This window comes from Oreochromis niloticus, linkage group LG10, assembly GCF_001858045.2.
Source record: "Oreochromis niloticus isolate F11D_XX linkage group LG10, O_niloticus_UMD_NMBU, whole genome shotgun sequence".
Taxonomy (NCBI): Eukaryota; Metazoa; Chordata; class Actinopteri; order Cichliformes; family Cichlidae; genus Oreochromis; species Oreochromis niloticus.
The window spans coordinates 18,904,734-18,926,260 of record NC_031975.2 but is presented as its reverse complement, the minus strand read 5'-3'; the positions used below and the strand labels follow the sequence as shown (position 1 = coordinate 18,926,260).

The 21,527-nt window shown below is 39.8% G+C and overlaps 1 protein-coding gene across 3 annotated transcripts in view; it reads right to left on the bottom strand.

Moving 5' to 3' along the window:
- Positions 1–21,527, bottom strand: part of LOC100711473 (actin-binding LIM protein 3) — a 57,454-nt gene that overhangs the window by 33,941 nt on the left and 1,986 nt on the right. For 2 of the 3 annotated variants that reach the window (XM_019364117.2, XM_019364119.2), the window contains 4 exons: positions 17,066–17,233; positions 2,707–2,890; positions 1,163–1,275; positions 66–192 (listed from right to left, as the gene is read on the bottom strand). In XM_019364117.2, the coding sequence (XP_019219662.1) occupies positions 66–192; positions 1,163–1,275; positions 2,707–2,890; positions 17,066–17,233 (592 nt within the window). The remainder of the gene's footprint in view (positions 1–65; positions 193–1,162; positions 1,276–2,706; positions 2,891–17,065; positions 17,234–21,527) is intronic. The other variant, XM_019364118.2, reaches the window with a different exon arrangement.

The window sequence follows — 21,527 nt, the reverse complement described above, 5'->3', positions numbered from 1 at the left end:
AACATTTGATATTTGCCCAAGCACACCTATGACTGACTTGACATAAGAAGGATCAAGCCACCTACTTGCTGATGTACTCTCCAGTGAGGGCGCAGCCGCATGTTCGGCATTTAAAACAACTGACGTGCCACTGTCTCTCCAAAGCCAGCAGAGACTGACCCTGTTTGATCTCCTCACCGCAGCCGGCACAGTCTGGAGGGGAGGGGCGGGGAGGGGAGTGGAGGAGAGGGGAGAGGAAAAGCAGGAAGCGCGGTAATGAGAATGCACATATGTACGATAGGAACAGGCAGGAACACTTTGAGCATTTATGCATTTATCACTCCCCTTCTATGTCCTTGCCTTTCTGCTCTGCCAACCTCTCATCACTTCTCTACCTCCTCCTCCTCTCTTCCTCATCCCTCTCTCCTGTCGTGACAGTCACACTGTCTCTGCCAGATGGAGCTACCAGAACCAGGCTACAGGACTACCTGAAGCAGCAGGCCACCTTCTGTGTTTGTGGGCGTGTTTGGAAGTATCTCCCTGCAGCTACACACCTACAAAGACGCTGTGTTTTTGCAGCGTTCAGCAGGTGGACTGTACAACTCTAGGTGTTCATTTGTAGAGGAACAAACAGTCTTACATGCTGGATGAATCACAAAGATATGAGTCGGTTAAATATCATTAGGCAGGGAAAAACCATAGCTAATAATTTTTTTTTTAAAAAGATGAACTGGCAAAGTGCTGTAAAATTAATCTTCTGCTTGTGTTAGGTTTGATGAATGGGATTTGATGGGATTTAGTTACACACACAAACTTAAATACTCAAAGCTGGACACATATTTATTTCTTCCATTTCTTTGATTTGTTGGAGTAGCAAACACGAAAGTTTGCATATTTTGGTTCATTAATGAACACCATAAGGGATGCCACTCTACAGGCTAGTAAATGAACCTTTGGGTTGAGTATATTCTATTTAAAACACCATGCATTTCCTTAAAATGTTAATAGAAAAATAATTATTACAAAGTAATGCACAGCTTTTGAAGAACTGGATAATGTGTGTTGGCTTATCCTTTATGTCTAGTGAAGAAAATGTGAGATATGTTGTTGCTGTGTATGGTGTTGCACACATGAGTGAGCGTATATTTTCATTTGTGTGTGTGTGTGCGTGTTTGTTTCTTACAGCTTGGTCCGTGGACCTTGACGGGCTTGTCGCTGTTCAGAGAAAGTGAACACTGCTGACACACACACTTTTTCCCACAGAAGGTCACTCTGTCTCCAATTGGAAATGGGCTTCTGAGAAAGCACACATAAAAAAAAACATGCAGAATGCAGATAGGGCAATACTGAAATTCACAGTTTACCCAATCACAAAACACATGAAATTCCAATTTGCTTGTACTCCCAAGTTGAACAGTATTGATGGTAGGTAAGTAGTATTGGTGCAGGTAATTCCAAGTTTCTTTAGCAAAAGTTTTACACAATATTTGCCATTATTTCGGCTACCTTTAAATTATGCATGGAAATTTGTCATTCCCAGCACTGAAAACTAACATTTAATTCTTTTTTACACTGGGACATTTTTTAATAAATACTGTCAAGAACTACCATCAGCAGTGTCAGAGGAGTATTTCTGCAGTTTGAATGTACCAAAGAATAAAACGAGATCTCCAGGCTGATGTCAAAGTTGTGAGGATTAAATGTTACTCCCAGCTCTGGAAATCTTTGTCAGATTCTCAGTGCGTAACAGTTAAAATGAATAACGCTTCATATCCAGTGAGGTATGGGATAATATTTCAGGGTAAAAGCAGAGTACAGAGCCCGTGAGGCAGACACAGGAGCTGTTCTTAAGAAACCAAGAACATTTTAACACAGCTTACTCGTACACGGTAATGTAAGCAGGCCTCTTCTAAAGTCGTGTGAGAAACAACTACGATGTCTTACTTTAAAAAAAATGCTGCCTTGCCACAAGGGGTCACCACAGCAGGCAGCTCTGCAGGTCTAATTTGGCTGAGCTTTACACCAGATGCCCTTCATGACACAACCCCAAAGGGGATCTGTGTCTCCGGCTGGAAATGAAGCAGCATCTTTTCACTTGGCAAGCAAACATGTAAACCACTACACTAAGGTCAGGGATTATTTTTATGTGCAGCAGAATTTCAACACAAACATCTTGCAATTATGTTTTTAATCAATCATTTTTGAAAGGTTTGCATCTCTGTGTTATAACAGAAAACATTCACACAGAGTAAGTCTGTTAATTTTCTGCGTAGTTCATTTTGCTCACTACAATATCTACTTGTTCATAGTCATGTTTAAGTAACTTTAGTTAAGTTGCATTTATGGACTCACAGCACTTCTTTAAGGTTAGAGTAAGATAATCCCTTTGGTTAAATAATACTTTTATGTCATGATCCGTAAATCTGCTGACACCAGGAGCACCAGAACACTGACCCTTGCCACTCGAGTAAGTCATCAGACAACCTGTCCTGACTGGTCTTCAATCCCCGCTGTGATTATTAAACTGTGGATTTTATTCTTTTTTTATCTGATCCCTTCATCTGAATTTATTACTGATCTCAGACAGACTACTACCAAGTATAGATTTACAAGATGAATGCGAGTTCAAATAACTTTTTTTACTCTGACTGCCTTACAGTCAGTCAATCTGTTTGACTATCTGCCTGCCAACATTTAGGTCTACATGAAGAAACACTCATTCCTTACTTGCAGATGCTGCAGACAAAGCAGTCTGGATGGTACGTTCTCCCCAGGGCAGACACCACCTCTCCGGTGATGTACTGGTTACAGCTGTCACACTGGGTCCCGTAGAGCCGCTGGTAGTCCTTTGTACAGATGTACTCACCAGAATGGTGGAAGAAACCCGCGTGGACCAAGTCACAGCCGCACACTAAACAGAGACACAGAACTTCATTTCTCATAAACAGAAGCAAAAAAAGGATGTAAAGTTACAATGTGGCAAGGTTGCTCATGATAGTCATGTTATAGAGGGCAAACTGTCATGACGATTTAAAGAACAGGGTGTTGAGTTGGTCGAATATGTATGTGATCACTATGTATGATGTTCCACAATCTGCTGAAGTAATTAAGAAACTTTAATTGACAGCCTTCTTTGACACAATGAACAGTATTAATCCACTTATCCACATGAAGGTTTCACCCGCTGATTTCAAGGCACAATTAATATTCTTTGTGTGTGTGTGGTGTGTGTGTGTGTGTGTGTGTGTGTGTGTGTGTGTGTGTGTGTGTGTGTGTCTGTGTGTCTGTGTGTGTGTGTACTGTTTGTGGGTGTAGATTTGTACAGTACAAGCTGTTGTCCTTTCTGAGCTCAGAAGGGTTAATACTCTAATCTGCTTTTAGGGATTAGACCAGCGACCATCGTATCTTAACTCATACAGTATGTTATGGTTGTCCATCCAAATGAAGGTTCAATAAAGTTTCAGCCACTTCAAATGTTTGGAGTCTCACCCATTATGTAATACCATTAGGGAGGCATCTCACTGGCCTCACATTGTGCATGGAGAACAGCGACTCCAAACACTGAGTAGGAGACACACAGAACTATCTTCAGGGACAAGAAGAACAAGAAGTCCTGCAACAGATGGTACAGCATCTACAGAACCCTGATCCTAATTTGTACTGCTTTTAACTTGCACCTGTTGTGTTTTATATACTATATATGGAATTTTGTCTCTATCTGCATGTGTCCAGTTACAGATTACAACTTTAAATACATTTATGTGGAGGCAGAGCTGTGTGATAAGTGCATATCCAGCAACAAAAAAAGGGCACACAGATAGACACAGTGTTTGCAAGATATACTGGCAGCATGATCTATGGCTTTCATTTAGCAAATGCAAAGTCCTTCAGCCAAGTGACTGCTTCTAGTCCGACTGTGTGTGAAGGTTAGGCGGCCTCTGCTCAGCTGGTTGAATAGGCGTTTTAAAAGGAACTGAACAGCTATTTGCTCCAGCTGGAGGGAGCTAAGTCCCTCATCTGCCATCAGTTGTGCTTTATAGTATTTATTACAATATGTGTCAGTCAATGTCTTATATTAACCAAAAAATCTTATGCAGTGGGACTAGTGTAAAGATATTTTCCTATGAAAATCTCTAAAAAGAATCAAATTACTGCTGTGCTTTCACCTCTGCAAGTCTGTCACTGGCAGATAATTTGTAACGGACCTACCCAGGATACGCTGCATTATCCACAGAGGCAGTATGATGAAACCTTTACGTACTTTAGGTTAGACGACTGAAAGGCAGCCAACGGATCAAGATATCTGACAGTGAATTGAACGTCTAGTCTCTAATTAAGCTAATGGCTCTAAACCCAACAGAGTGAGTGGATCTAATCTGAGTCAGTGTGTTAAGAGGCTCAGACAGATAGAGGGAAGGAGCGAGAGAGATGTATAGAACTGTATAGGAAAGCTGAAGACATCATAAATACGGGAAAGCAACATTAAGTAACAATATGAGCCTGCAGCTAAACTCAGGAATTTTCATTTAAATAGATTTAAAAGGTTTGAAAAGGATCCAACTCGCTTTAAAATTACCTTCTAACACCTTAAAAGTTAGATTTATATGGTATTGCTGTTCAATATACATTTTATTACAATAATACCCGTCATCATTTGTGGACTGCTGACCATAAAAAAGAGTGGACTAATAGTAAACACTACAGAGAACTATGAGAAGTTTATTCAATCCTCATTCATTCAGTGCTTTAGAAATAAATGACAATATTTTAAATGAAGTGTTTGACAAATAGGATCCTAAATTAAAGACAAATGTCAGCCACCTCTCTTGTGTAGGCTGGCACCAGCAGCTGTGATTGTAAACAGCTGCAGCCTTTTTGCAGGAACCTGCATGGTTTTTCTACCTGTGAGACAAACCCTTTAATAAACTCATACCATCTCTGTGTGAAATGGTATGATACATGGACCTCCAACACACTGACTGCTGCATTTAAACTGATGACTTTTACAGTAATTATTTAGTTAGCCTGAAGATTTGGAAGTAAACTTTTGTAGTGTAGGAAAAAAAGATAACAATACTGTATTAAGCGTTCTTTGGGTGGGGGCGGGGGGTTCTTTTCTCCTCTGGCAAAGCTGCTGCTGTACAACTTTGAAATGCCAGCCTGACCTTTATCAGTCGGGCTGAGACTAAAGCAGTTCACAGAGGAAGAGTTACAGTTACTGAAACACTCATTCATCCACTCATTGTACTCACATACTGCTTGTCAAAACAAAAGGCCATTTTTACGTGACATACAAGGTAAATATTGTCAAGCCCAGCAAGTCAACCTGTCATGGTTTTGACTTTTTGGGATATTTTGTGATTTTTCTCATTTTTGATTATTTTTGTATTATAGTTCTGCGCTTCTGTAGGTCTTTAGGTTCATTCTAGGTTAAAATGTGTTTAGTGTTTTATGTTCTATATTCCTTGCTTCTGAGTTTTATTATGTATATTTCTGGTTCGAGGTTTCTTTTTTGGTTATGTTGGTTTCCTTTTGTTTCCAGTCTGTGTTCCTCATTAGGTTATGTAATCTTTAGTTATCATCTTTTATGTTCCCTTTCTGTTTCCCCAGTCAGTCATGTAACCATGTTTGTTTATCTCCTGTCACTGTGTCAAGTTCGCGTCTTACTCCTGGCATTAGTGTTTATTACTTCGTTTTTTATTTTGATGGTCCCTCGTCTCCTGTGTGTTGTGTTTGGTTTTGGCACCCCTTGTCTCATTAGTGTGATTGTGTTCAGCTGTGTTCCCTGGTGTTTCCCATTTCCCTCATTACCTGGTGCGCCTATATTGTCTGAGTCTCCCTTTGCTCTCTTTTACATCATCCATCATAGTTGTGTCTTCTGCAGCACGTTTTCCCAGTTAAGTTGAAAGTTTGATTTTCCTTCGTTTATTTCTCATGTTTTTTTGTACTTTGTTTTAGTTAATAAAGCCACATTTTAGTTTTTTCCTTTGTGTTTCCCAGTCCTGCATTTGGGTCCAATTCTGCCAGCCACACAGCCAGCCTTGACACAACCTTCAGTTTGCTATCATTCACTGGGATTCAAAAGACATATACTGTATATAATGTTGATGTTACTGAGGATTTACCAGAGCTGATCCAAACAAACGTAGACGCATATAGATACCCTTCCCTGTCCCCCCCCCCCCAGCAGACTCAAATACACACTTGAGGATCCTAGCAGAGTCCGTCCCATCATTTCTCACCATGCTGATAACGTTCACACATTCATCACTGTCTCAATGGAAAGCTATTAAGATGTAGAGGAAACAGGGAAGAGTGGGAGCTGTTAAGACTTGGCCTCTCCAGAGGCCTCTCTGTTATTTTTGGATTTCAAATCGTAGGCCAGTATCCAAAAGCTGTTCTCGCTGACAAAAATCAATGGAAGAATTTTATGCAGGCTGATATCCTTTCATATTTATTTTTCAAATAAGCAAGATCACCAGAGAGCATTCAACAAATATTTATATGATTTTAATTTTCACTGGTGAATTTAAACTTATTTAAGCCTTTTTATTAATTTAAACCTATTTAAGCCAGTCAGTTTGTAGGTCTAATCCCACTGCTGGTCCAGACTGAAATATCATTTCAATAATATCCACAACAGACCTATTGGCATTTTTATTTCACTAATGACGGTTGCTGGACACACACAGCTGCAGCTCTCCCACTGCCAGCTCAACATAACAACAACAACAACCTTAACTCAAAATCCAGACTTTTAAGCCGGCGGGGCATGATTGTAGACGCCGCGCAGGTGCATCCATTGCACCTGCCGCAGCATCGCAAACCACGCCCCGCCACAATCTCATTAAGTATTCTACAGACATTTATAGTCCAACTACTTTAACCTGGCATTTAACCAATTCTCCTTTGATGAAACTATGATACTCGCATTCAGCCACTGCTTTGGTTTATGACTAAAACACAAACTTGACGTTATAGTGTCAGCTTTGTGTTCAATGCCAACTAGCAATGATTAGCTTATTAACAAACTAAACTAAGATAGTAGATACACTTATCCAGTTTAATATTTGCATGTTATACACATATCAACTGCTAGCATATCTTTACACACTGCTTTGCTGTTTTTTTTGTGAAACTGATATACACCCATTTCAGGTCTAAGATGTAAAGCATACCATTAGCCATTTCTGGGTCCAAATTCTTCTTTGGTTTCTAAACTCAAACAAACGCTGTGCTATCACTGACAATTAAAAATGATCCAAATTCTTTCCTCTCCTATAAAATGATCGGTGTGGCTGCTCTCACAAGTGTTACAATAAAGTATGACTTCATGAAATCCATGAAAAAGAGGACTTACGAAGTTTAACAGACTTGAAAGTTGGAACGAAGTTAGCTTGCTAGTTTCCATCCAAAGACAATATATCATATTCTGGCTGAGGGATTTCTAAAAAACTAAAATGTGCAGCTCTGCTAACATTTTGGACATAAAGGAAAACAGGAAGCTAAACAGCAGCGATGTTTGTAAGGTTACTGAAGTTAGGCTAGCAGGCATATAATGGTAGCTATCTACAAAGCTGTGTTTAAGATAACAGAAACACATTAGCACAGCAAAGACGGAGGATTAGCAATAACTTTTTCCCCTCAATAAGACTTTACGAGAGAGCCCCCAGTTAGCAGAGACAAACATCATCATATGGCAGTAAGAAGATGCTGAAAACAGACTAAACGTCAGACTAGAGAACACCTGTGATGATCCATCCACAGCTCAAAGTCAATCAGTAATTTGCTGCTGCGTGGTTTGGATGACTCGCTATGACTGAGCCTAGGCTTCATGTACCCATTCAAATCTTAGTTAGCTTTAAATGATTGTTTTCTGAAGCGTTCAAATATTTTGTGTCTGGTAAACCATGAGCCCTTGGGCTACAGTTACATTGGAAAGTTTTAAAAACTGGGCTAAAAGACCTGCTGCACATAGTGCTGCACATTTTATTAGCACACTAGTGCTAATAAAAAGCCAGAGAGCCTAATATTGACCACTGATTATTTTTAGGGGCTTGTTTATATCACATAAAACAAGATACAAAGCATTAAAACACGTTAAAAAGACAACGGCTTTAATGAACACAGTAGGACCCAAGACCTGGAAGGAGGGTTGATACATCAAGTAGCTCACCATATCTTATAAAACCTTTTTTTTCATTGCAGTCATTTCTTTAAAATTTACACAGATACTGCCACAAAAGGCCCGTCCCTATAATGTAGTCTTTTAAAATACAAGGGCATGACTGACCACAAATAATTCCATTGAACTAAAAATTTCATTTGACACATTTACAGTGTAATTATAATAGAAGACGAAAATGTCACAGCAGTGAACTCCCAGAATATAAATGAGCATGTGCCGGCCTGCTACTATCCATTATTCTCCCTCTGTCACATGACATTTTACTCTTTCATGGACAGTCGGAGCAAATCTTCCCACTGCTACTTGAACTTGCTGACTGAGGCTTAATGTTCATATAGGTCAGAGACTTGTCAGGCACTTCCATCCATACCCTGTCAAACAAGACCTTAGGACAATGTGACCTTACCCCTGACACTCCGTGACCCTCACCTGCTGTCCCAAACTGAAGGAGGAGACTGCTCTGTGTGCTGAATCAGCATTAACCAGTTCCTCCAGGAGCTAAATAAAACCTGGCATATCAGAGATGTAAGAGTCCTATATGCAGTGACATAGTGTGCACAGTGGAAAATGACTGAGACTGCTTAGTGGTTAACACTCTTAAGATCACTATTATGATTAGTGATGAATAATTGGCATTATAGATTTAAGTGAACATTGGATTATACACTGGATCCACTAACAGAGACACTAACACATTTCGACTGCCTACAACCATCTGGAGGATCATCAAGTCATAGTGGCACTTTGTCATACTGTTCAGTGTATATACACGTATGCACTCACAAACACGTAGTTATCAAGGCCATTCATGCAGCCACAATTTGAGCGCTTTCACCTCAACGCCATCTTGGTGTTTTGAAACTTTTGTTGTATCTCTTGTTTGAGCAGAGAAAAATAGCGCTGCTGAAGGTTTATAGGCTAGCGAGTTGTAAACACATTCGGTAAGACCTGAAGGAAGTCATTGACACCAATAATTAAGAAAGTGTGTACTGAGGTCACAGAGTAACGAAGTAACGAAGCTTTCCCATAAGTTTGGAACAACCAGGACTCTACACACCAAGTTTAAGGCACTTCTTCATTAGCTTCGCTTTTTCAGGAAGCTACATTCACCTTTACACCGAGTCTGCGTTTTTACCAACCTCCAGTGAAATAGCTGTTTGGAATAACATGAAATTAAGACATTTGTGACACAGCATGCAAAAGTCGATAATTTAAATTTTTTCCTTCTTACGTTAACTTTTATGTTTCCCTAACATTAACATTAACAGGCAAAAAGCAGACTTCATTTAGCTGTTTATTTTCTCTGATTTGAAAACTGCAAACTGCACTGAAAAAAAGGGATTGGCCAGCTCTTGGATTTATGTAAGCAACTTGCGTGTATTTAACACAATTGCCTCATGCTTTAAAGTTAAGTGTAACTATATAGTGTAGAAACTACATGATATGCAGAGAGGCTAGATTAAATTGTTCATATCATGTTCGAGTGAAGTAAGTCAATAACTTTCAGTCTCGTACGCTTTGGATCGTGGTTTCAGGAAGGCATCCATCTCAGTCAAATCGAGCAAATTGGGTGGTTGTTACATTAAAAAAGTCTAACTTGTAATTTAAACACAATAATATCATGTTTCTATAAACGTAATTAAATCATGAAGGATCTGTATGAAATCCAACAATTTGTTCTTGTTGAGATGACATGATACAATCTAGTAAGAGTGGTTAGTTGCTGAACTCATGAAATTCACAATATCGCACAAGATGTCAAACTGCAGGAAAATCACTGGAGTTATAAGAGGCAGACAATTATACACACACCACATGTATGCTATTGCTATTTATTGTGGTTTAACCTGTCAAGGACAAAAACGTACAAAAAAATTCTGCATCAAGCCTTGAAATCATAGCTTTCCTACTTTTGTTAAGTCTGGATTGTTGGCATGGTGGTTAGTGCTGTTGCTTCATAGTAAGAAGATCCTGGGTTCAAATCCACAGTCTGGCTAGTTTGCACTGGTTTCTCTCTGGGTATTCTGGTTTCTTCCCACAGTTAAAAGTCTTGGAGTTGGGTTAACTGGTGATTCTAAATTACCTGTCAATGTAACTGCAAATGGTTGTTTGTGATAGACTTATGAGTTGTCCAGGGTGTACCCAGCCTTGTAACCTATCACTTCAGGGTTATTTCCCTGCCCCCCTGCAACCAGGAGGATGGTAGTTGTTTAGATCCATTCAATTTTTATGGTAACCAGACTCTAGACTTTGTTGAACATTATATAATATGAAGAGAACATGTAGTATTTAAGTGACCAAGTAGTATTGGGGTAAAAGTTATTGAATAGTGTTGAAATAAAATGACAAAATTGTGAAGGATTAAAATATTCCAAGAGCTCAACTTACTTCATCTAAACATGTTTCAATTGCGTTTTATGAACACAAAATGCACAGGTTTATTGAATATGAAAAAGTTGTGTTGATTGAACTCAACTGTTTAAGTTTCTGCCAAAGCAAAACATTTGTGTGCAACCGATGTCCACTATTGAATCAAGTAAATCCAACATGGCCTTTTTTTCAGTGTGAGGCACTTATGTTAAATACACGCAAGATGTTTACGTAAATCCAAGAGTTGGCCAATCCCTTTGTTTCAGTGCTGCTTTGTGCCCATAAACATGAAAAAATGAATTTTTTATGATTATTTCACAAACTGCCGTGAGTGTGGGCTATTCAAGAAAACAATAAAAACTATTCCCAAGGCACAGATAAATACATTAAATATCAACCATTAAATAAATTTGCTTCATAAACTGTATTCCCTTTTTTCACGCCCTGTTTCATCGATTTAATTGTTCCCCAGCCTTCTATTTATTCTCCCTTTAAGGGACAGGTTCAGCTGCACTTTTTCAGAGGCACTCAAGTATCCAAGTACTTTTTCTTTTTACAACTGTTAATAGTGATTTAAAGCCTATTAGACTGAAGTGCTTCAGGTGTGAATGCATTTATCCACAAACACGCGATATTGGCAGAAAGACTGCGAGTAATGATTTCTTTATTTGATGCCTGAAGCAAAGCATTGAGTGAATGAAAGAAAGATTCAAAGAAGAAAAAAGAAGAAGATTTAATAATAATAGATATAATGAAGATGCAAAACAAAAGGAACTCCTGGAGGTTTGGTGTTGACTGTCTCATCTTTGTGATTTGGCTTTCAGTTACACGTAAAAACACAGAATACAAGCATGTATGGAAACACACAAGGACATCAGCAAATGTTCATACAAAACCACAAAAAAGTGCTGCAAAGCAGAGCTGATACAGCGATTAATGCTTTACAGTTTGCCCTTGAAGTCTGTTCTGAAGAAAGAGCCAGGCCATCCATGACTGTGTATGGCTGAGCATACACTAATGGTGATAAAATACACAGACTCTTGCTCCTGGTATGTTTCACTTGTGAAACACAAACTTGTTTTATCTTAAAGTGGGTCAGCCTTGGCAGCAAGCTTCACTAGAATCATAGGAGTCTGTTTTAAAATCATTTGAGAAGGCAAAGCACCTGCAGCTGGATGATCTATCAAAATAAATTAGTGCGTGCCGATATTTCACCGCCTTTGAGAGAAGACATTACAAGCCTTGTCTTGTAGAATGTTTCAATACAAAGGAAAATTCCAAGCATTTTTCCTTTTTGCCAGTGTTTGAATAGATTTGCCAGAAAAGAGATGCTGGAAGGTTTTAGATGATGTAAATGGGGAAGTTTTCTTGTCTAAAAAAGCAGAGATGACAAGGAGAGAGGATTATTTCAGACACAAGGCTCAGACAAGACAGAGGAAGACGAAGAAGGGCAAGATGGGAGTCGAGGGAGAGATTAGAGGAAGCTGAATAGAGAAAGAGCATCATATGTGAGGAGAAAGGAAAGCAGACAGCAAAGTGAAGGGATGAGGACGTAGAGAAAGATGCGGGGGGACTCTAGGGAGGTATCAATGAGGCTATTGATCTGTCCATCCAGCACACATCTGCCATCCCGTCACTGTCTTCCCTCATCTATTTGCATCATCAACTTAAGATGGATTTCCTTTTCTGTAGCGCGTCTGAATTTGCATGAGTGTGTGATCGGGACAGAAGGATCAAAGAGAAACTGATGAGGGGGAAAGGGAAAAGCACGAGTCTAATCAGTCTGTGGTCTAACTGTACAAAGGCAGAATTATGTGCTACAGCATGGATTTTGGCAGTATTGTTTGACGCTGAGGTTTTGAATTGTCAACTTTTGTCAGTCAGATTTTAAACATTAAAAAATACATAAAGAGGTGTGTGCTGTATGAGAGATTTTCAGAGAAATCATTAGTGAGTATTCACATTGATGACAAGTATATTAGAATGTATACAAGACCATGTTTTTGGTACAACTTTTAGCTCTAAATGCTGCATGGGATGAATTTACTTCTGTGGTGAGCTTTATTTAAAAAAAAATTGGTTATATACTGGACAGAGTGTTACATACAACGCTCGGTCCAGTCCTCTAAAAAAGTACATCTTTACTGCTTCTATAGGAATTAAGAGGGTAAGTAGCAGAAGGTGCGGCTAATGAGATGTACTTCATTAACTGATCATAGCAAGTGCGAATGTCTCTATAACAGCAGATGTTTTGGCAGTTTGCTGTACTGTAGCATTCAGGTGTGTTAACACAGTGGCCTGGTGTTCCCAGGAGTGGAGTTTCCATCAAATTTATGCCAAGATCAGACCGTGCAATGGCTAGAAAAACTGAAAAAACCCAAGAGCTAAAGACTCTACAGGTCTCAGTTAGCATACCAAATGTTACATTTTATGACAGTACAATCAGAAAGAACTGAAAAATTATGTCTTTTTTGGAAGGGTTACCAGAAGAAAGCCTCTTCTCTCTCAAAAGCACATGGCAGCACAGCTTAGGTTTGCAAAGTTGCGTCCAGTGGCCACTGGACAAATGAGACCAAAGTGGAGCTGTTTGGCCATAATGCATAGAAAACAGTATATCAGCACAAACACCTCATACTAACTGTTAATCATGGCAGTGGATGAATAAGGATTTGGGCTTGTTTAACAGCCACCGTACCTGGACACCTTGCAGTCACTGAGTCGACCATGTACCAAAGTATTCTAGAGTCAAATATGAGGACATCTGTCCAACAGCTTAAGCTTGGTCCAAACTGGGTCATACAAAATGAGAATGATCTCAAGCACAGTAGCAAATCTACAACAGAATTTTAGAAAAAGAAAATAAACAGGTGTTGCAATGGTAAATGATATCCTGTGGTGGGACTTTAAGAGAGCTGTACATAAATGAATGCCCGTAAGCCTCAATGAACTAAGATAACTTTGTAAAAAAAGTGGTCCAGAATTCCTGAACAACCACGTAAGAGACTGATAAAGTCCTAGAAAAAATATACCTTGATGTTATTGCTACCAAGTCACCAAATTACACAAAATTTACTTAATACTTGTTGAGACAGTTTAAGAAAACAAACTGGTTAATATTTTCACGATTAAAAGTGTCAGAAAAACCGTGCACGGTCTTTTCACATCACAGACTTCTTATACTACCAGCCTGATATAGGTTTCTATTCTCTGACTCAATGAAAACTTATAATTAACTGTCATTAAATAGTTCCAGGTTTTCAATACGTTTAATTTATATGTCATTAAAAAGGCCCAAGATCTTAATTTCATTGCTTACCACCATCACCACTAGTCACTTCGCAACACATTAAAAAACAATTTGAGTCTCTCTAAAATAGAGTTTAGCCGCCTCATCCGTCTCACTCTGTCTTTGTTCCCTAAAAATACCTCGTTTCTTTCCTGAATAGTCACGTTAACAGGCAAGCTGTTTACCAAAGATGCATTGTAACTCACTGACATTCACATCTAAAAAACAAAGAATGTGGGACGAGAGAGCGACAGCATGGGAGAGCAGAAGTGAGAAGAAGATAACAAGCAGAAGAGTGGAAAAACCAGACATCTGTGTACTAAAAGCTGACGTTTTGATTCTTGTCCACTCCATCAGCTGACGTCTCCTCTGCTGATGAAGTACTAATGGACTGTGCCATTAGCTAAAAGTCATTAAGCTTACTCTGCAAGATCAATTGTCCATAATAATATGAACTTTAATATCAAACGGGACACTTCTGTCAATACATCTGGCTTATGTCCCGTCAGGAGGAGTGAGTGCTTCAATCGAGCAGATAATCAATTATTCATCCAAACAACCAAAAAAGTCATTTCACCTCAGGCTATTTTAAGATCTGCATCTGTAAGTAATGGTGCGTGAGATAAAACATGGCGTTCCATAAAAGAAAAGAAAAGAAAAAAAAATAGAAAATCCTCTTCTTCTGTGCTTTGTGACTGAGTGCACTGATGCGATGCTTCTGTCAGATCAAACAGAGAAAACTGTTGTCTTGCAGTATGCTTTGGGACTGTGTAGGTCCCGGCCGTGAAAGGAGGTTAGCTGGTTGGAGTCTGACTAGGGGCTGAAAACCTGCTGACTGCACTGCTAAGCTAGCTGCTGACTGCAAAACTGTGTTAGTGCCTTCTGTCCCACCTGCTCGCTGTTGGAGCTCAACCATGCAGAGACATCAAGTGACGTATACAGTTCCGGGTTTGCACGCACAACTACATGCACAAATGCACACTGTCATGCATAAACATGTTTTAAAAAAAACCATATAGCTGTGTTACTAAAAACAGGGCCTCACACTAAATCTAAATGATTAAATCTTTCCTCTGCTTCTTTACACCTGCATCCACTGCTTACAGCTTGGATTTATTTTTGGAGATTTGCTCACTTTATACAATTTTTTGCCTATGTGTTACAACCTTACTGCTAACCTTAGTTGCAAGAGGGTCATAGTTTTTCTTTTGGAGAACAGCAATATTCATTCCCATGCTACCTGTTTCACCCAGACTGTGGTCTTTGCGCTATGCGAAACTAATAGGCGAAGCTAAGCTTTATCTCTGCAAGCAAGCGTGTAGGGCGTATTTTCCAAAAAAGCCGCTTCCTTAACATCAAGCTTTTAATTTAATTTTCCGCTAGAGTAAATTAGAAATCCTTTATTTATTTTCCTTTATGCATGGCATTGATGCAGCACTGCAGCTCATTTTCAGTGTCAAATAAGCCACTTATAGCTCCTGTTTCTTTAAGACTTGCATCCCTGAAAGCCTCTTTTTTTCTCATTGGCTGCCCCTCGCCTGCTTTTATGTACAGAACCCAGAGCTTATAAGCTATAAGGAAAACTGTGGCTCATCACAACCATAGACAAAAACAGCTGGATTCCAAGATTTCAGAGCAGTCTCAGGCATATGCATTTGGTTCACACGAGCTAGTCTTTAAAAAATGGTAGGAGACTCTGAAAGATGTCAATAATTTAAAAAGCAAAAGGCAAAGGTCTGCAAATAATGTAAAGAAGTTAAATTCTGACAGTTGGAAAGGCGAGGGTGAGAGGGTTTGGGCATGTGCAGAAGAGGACGCTAGGAACAGGGTGAGATAGAGGCAGGTGACCCCTGAAAGGGAGCAGCTGAAAGAAGAAGAAATTTTGACTTTGAGTTTTAACGGGTGTTTAAGAACCAAAGAGACCAAATGTTGTGGTTTTCAAACAACAGTGTCCCCCATTCCTGCTTGAGATTGAACTGTGTGTTGGCAACAAGCCATATGGTCCCAGTTTTCCACTACACTTCAATCCTCCTTAAATCAACACTTCTAGAACTTGTTGATATGTGATTCTTTGCATGGTGAAGTTTTCCATTAATGGATGCAGCTACAAACTGTGGTCACTGCCAGTGGTTTTCAGAAGTGTTCCTGAGCCCATGCAGTGCTTCCCTCAACATTGTGTCTGTTTTTATTTCAGTGTCTCCCGAGGGCCTGAAGATCACAGTCATTCAATCAGTCATTCTGTCTATTTTTTTTTTACTTTGGTGCTTTTTCGAGCATCCCCGAGAGGCTGAACTCTCAGGGATGCTCAATCAGGTGACTAATTAACCTTGTTAATTTGTAGACGTTATCATTAGACCATTTTTTTCTGAAACATTTTGCAAGAATCAAATTCTATAAGAGGACAATAAAATAATAAACAAAAACACATTTCTTAGTATCAAGTCACCTATTGTTTTTTTAGGTTTTTTTTTTTTACTGGGGGCATTTTCTATTTAAAATATATGTTAAATGACTTCAAAACATTGCAGTCTTTTAAATACCTTTCTACACAGGACCTCAGTTTGTCTAAAAACACAGTTGTACATATTTCAACCTCATTTTCTGACCAATTAACCAAGTTTTTCATGAGTATCCAGAATTGGAACAACATGAAAAAAGGAGGAAAGTTATTTAACAGACCTTGAACAATTATGCATAGCGGTTTTCTTTACATGTGCATCTGGGTGATTTAAAATATGATATTATGCATGTTATGTGGCCGGAAAATCTGGACAAAAGTACAATGCCTCATATGTTTAAATGACCAACGATCTTTCCGCTGTGCTAAATGATGATATTGCCTACATCAACATCATTTTTGTCGCTGGTGACAGAACTGTTTTCCAAATTGGTGTCTCTAATTTTTTCTGGCTGTTCCTGGTCAAGTTGTAGTTCAGCCTCCATTTAAGTGAGCAAGAAGAAGCTAGCAATTATTCAATTGCCTTGGTTCCTTCTTGTCTGGGTAATTATTTAATATTTAACTATATAAATTGATGCGGATGAAATGCATTAGACCAAGACTGAAAAACAAATGAATTTAAACCCTTGTATGTAAGGGTAAGAGTGGAGTACGGAAGCAGATATAACTGTGGTGCACACTTAATGAGTTTTTTATGTTTGTGTAATGTAAAAAACAAATAAATAAATAAATACATACATAAAGCATGTTTGTGTGTTGGTTTATTAGTTTTTTTTTCTTTTACCTTTGCAAGTGAAGCAGTTAACGTGAAAGTGTGTGTTCTTCACACGCACCACCTCCCCACGACAAACTTCCCCACAGCGCTCACACACGATGGGTGAATTTCCACGGCTGGAGACGGGAGAGCTGCTGCTGCTGTTTCCTCCATAGAGGCTCGACTGGTACTGAACTGCTGGCAGAGGAAAGAAGAGAGGATAAAAAACCTTGTTACTTGTTATCTTTTTGAGCCAGTTGCTCCACAGCCTCAAAATGACAAGGTTTTAAATGCCTTTTTCAGCCAAGCATCTTGTTACAGGGATGGCAAAACAATGAATCTTAATGAATTTGAAAACAGTTTCTCAATTTTGCCTCATGAGTTAAGATGAAAGCCATCAGTTCTACAAGGAAAAAATTACTTTCCAACATCAACCGCTCAAAAAAAAAGTCAGTGTGGCCTTCAGATGACACTCTTGTTAAATGGTGCACAAACACTATGGCAACCAATCCTGTTGGATCAGTAAGTCAGAAAACATGAATAAAAACATTTACAGTGATAGAACAGACACACCAGCGTACACACTTGATTGAATGTTCACAAAACATGAAGAGATTGACTTTGTACAAAATATCTCAGAAGCCTGTTAGTCTGCAAGGGAGATCAGCCTGACTTACAACCATTTATTGCAAGGCACATAGACTACATCTATCAGTACGGCTGTCTTCCTCTGTCTGTGCACCATTACTATGTCCATGACCATTGGTTAGCCATCACCAGTTTTCCTGTCTGTATCTGGAAGTCCCACAGCATCTTAGCTCGGTTATTCTCAATTATCCTGGAGGGGGGTCTCCCATTTTGACCTCGGGATTTCCGGGCCATACTCAGCACAGATGTTCCTGTATACTATGCCGGCCACTTGGTTATGGCGTTCCATGTATGCCCTGCCTGCTAGCATCTTGCACCCTGCTGGTATGTGCTGGATTGTCTCGTGGGCACCTTTGCACACCCTGCACCTGGGGTCTTGTCTGGTGTAGTAGACCCCAGTCTCTATGGATCTTGTGCTCAGAGCTTGTTCCTATGCTGCCATGATTAGTGCCTCTGTGCTGTCTTTCAATCCAGCTACTGGTAGGATTTCCCAATATCAGCCACTTATTCTATCTAAAGGTGGTCCATGCCATGCAGGGGCCTGTCCTTCCATGATGGTTCCTCTTCTTGCTCCTCTTCTTTCTCAGATTTCTGCTGCCTGTGGTATTGACGAAGCAAGTGATCAGTTGTGGTCATCTTCCTGATAATAGTGGTTCTGACAATCACCAGTCCTCCACCTACTTCCTTCCACTTAGCATACAGTCTCAGGGTGCTGGACTTCCATGCATGGAAAGCAGCTTTCTTGCCTTGATATCAGTGGCTTCTATCTCCTCCTTTGATCAGCTGATTATCCCAACAGGATATCTAACGGTCAGCAGGGCGTAGGTGTTGATGGTTGTTCTTCCCATTCGACTGACTCCACAGAATTTGCCTTAGTCTCTGCAGGTATTTGGTGGTTGCAGCTTTTCTAGCAACCTCTTCATGTTTCCCATTTGCCTGTGGGATTCCAAGTTCTGTCCTCTATGTCTACAATGTTGCCTTCAGGTAGTGCAATCTCCCTCAGTCCTGACTACCTTCCCTCTCCTATATATTTACTTTTTCCATTTCTAATCCTGGATGGCAGCAAACCATTGCATTACATTTTCTGACTTAATCTTTTTGCATATGTCAATAAAGCTCTGAATGATGTCAAATCTCAACATACATGCAGAATAGCAAAGATACACACACTGCTGGAGAGAGAACAGTGCACTCTGGTGAGATTACACCTCTGTCATCCTTATGAAACTAGTCAAATCCATTTTAATGAAAAAGGCCTTTCTTTAACTTCTCCCGAACACACATGTCCATGTACCGCATCTGTGTGATGAAAGGACAGCACAGGAAAAGAGCAGTGGGATGATTAAATTTCACTGCCTGACTCATTAAATTTTGTTTTGCCATAAAAGTAAATTGCGCTCAACAGACCGTACAGCACTCTGAGCAACAATTCTACTGTATACTGCTCAATTCAATTACATTACAGTTAATGCTGCTGCATCCCAGAGTATTATGCAATCACAGCGAACACCACGCTGGCAGGTTAAGCTGGTGACAGCAGGAGAGACACGGAAAGAGAGGGTTGTGAATCTAAAAATGTTTTCATGATAAAGAAAAGGTAAAACTGGGACAAAAATGTTTCCTAACAAATTGTATCATCAAGTACACACGTGTGTGTGTGTGTGTGTGTGTGTGTGTGTGTGTGTGTGTGTGTGTGTGTGTGTGTGTGTGTGTGTATCACAGAAGCTGGCATTGGTTTTGTAGCCAGATGGCAGCACAAGAACTGGAACAACAGACATAAAAAGATTTGAGCCACCTGTGTGTGGCTGAGAAATTAAATGTGTTACTGTGTGTGTGTGTGTGTGTGTGTGCGTGTGTGTGTGTGTGTGTGTGTGTGTGTGTGTGTGTGTTATATTTAGCAGGTTTAAGTGATCTAAATTTTGGAATTTGAACTCGTGCTGTGTGCTTGTACTGTATATGCAGTGTGTGTGTGTGTAGCATGGGTACTGCTTTCTTGATAAAGGAGGTAGGGAAAGTTCTGTCCACACAACCAGTAACTGCTCTGTATAACAGTTGCTTCTTCAAGCAATACATGATCAATACAATAATCAAAAATATCAGTTTTTTTATTGAAAAAGGGCGGTCTTCCTAACATATTACCCTAAATAAAACTTTCAGGAATTTGCAGATTTGTGGTGAAAAATAAGAGGCTCCCATTGGAGGAAAGGAAATGATGGAGCTAGTTAAATGAAATTAACATCACATGACATTATTACTATTTAATAATAATGATAATAATGACACTAACACCAGAGTGCAGTGAAAAAATACATTTTGTTTCCAGTTACAGATGAGAGAATCGCTGTGTCATTTATATATACAGTCAGAGCCACCTCATTAGGTACCCTGTGTACCCCTTGATGCAACCTGCTGTAGCTCAAACTGAGCATCAGAAAGAGGAAAAAGGGTGATTTAAGTGACACTGAATGAGGCATGGATGTTGTGCCTCAGAGTTTTTCACAAACTGCTGATCTACTGGCATTTTAAAGATAAAATATCCAGTGAGTGGCAGCTCTCTGGGAGAAAATGCCTTATTGATGTCAGAGGTCAGAGGAGAATTGCCACATTGCTTCAAGCTGATAGGAAGGCAACAGTAGATGAAATAACCTTTCATTACAGCTAAAGTATGCAGAGGATAGTCTTTAAATCCACAGCACCTCAAACCTTTTAGCTGATGGGCTACAGCAGCTGAAGACCACACCAGGTGCCGGTCCTGTAAGCTAAGAACAGGAAACTAAGGCTACAGTTCACACTAAAATTGACGATAATAAACCTGGAAAATGGTTTCCTGCTAATGAGCCCGATTTCTGCTGCAGCATTTGTGTGTGTCGCTTTTTCTTGGACCCTTTAGTACCACCTCAGCATCATTTAAATGCCACAGCCAACCTGAATATTGCTGCTGACCATGTGGATGTTTTTTGTGACCTCAGTGTGCTCTTCTTCAAAGCTCAAATCATCTCAAACTGGGTTCTGGAATGTCACAGTGAGTCTAAATGGCCTCCACAAGTCCCAGATCAAAATCCAGCAGAGTGACTTTTAGATGTAGTAAAACAGGAGATTTACATTGTGGATGTGCAGCCAAAATATCTGCAACAACTGTGTGATGAAATCAAATCAACATGGACCAAAATGTCTGAGGGATGTTTCCAGCGCCTTGTTGAATCTATGCCATGAAAAAGTAAGTTAGTTCTGAAGGCAAAAGCGGTGCAACCCAGTAACAGGCAGGTGTACCTTGTGTAATGGCTGGTGAGTGTTATTGTTATCACGGATGTATAATGCTGATAAAATATTAACAGTAACTAGAATTTCCACTCTCTCTCTCTCACTTGGCATTTGCCAAAGAAGACCGGAACTGGCAGGTCCATCACTGGTGCTGTTCTCTTCACAGACATCTGCATATCCTTGGTGAATGCCAAATGAGCTGCATTGTGCTTGATTGTGAGCACAGGTCCCATTAGAGAACATCAGCACCTCATGCAATGGTCATGGAGTCTGTTTGTAATAGTCAGGTCAGAAACATGCACATGAATTGCTTGCTACAGGTCATTCAGTAGGGCTCTGGCAGTGCCAGCCCTCCTGTTCTTATTCAAACTACAGCTGTGTTCAGTACTCCTCATTCCGCCCAATCACTCTGGAGACTGTGCTGAGAGACACAGCAAACCTTCTCATAACACCACGTATGAATACGTGCTGGAGCTGGACTACATGTGCAATCTCAATGAGCAGCAGACATCATCTGGTGCTAAAAGAATTGACAAGGACACCAGCAAGAAGCCAAAGTACAGAAAGGTAGGTCAGGAGGGAT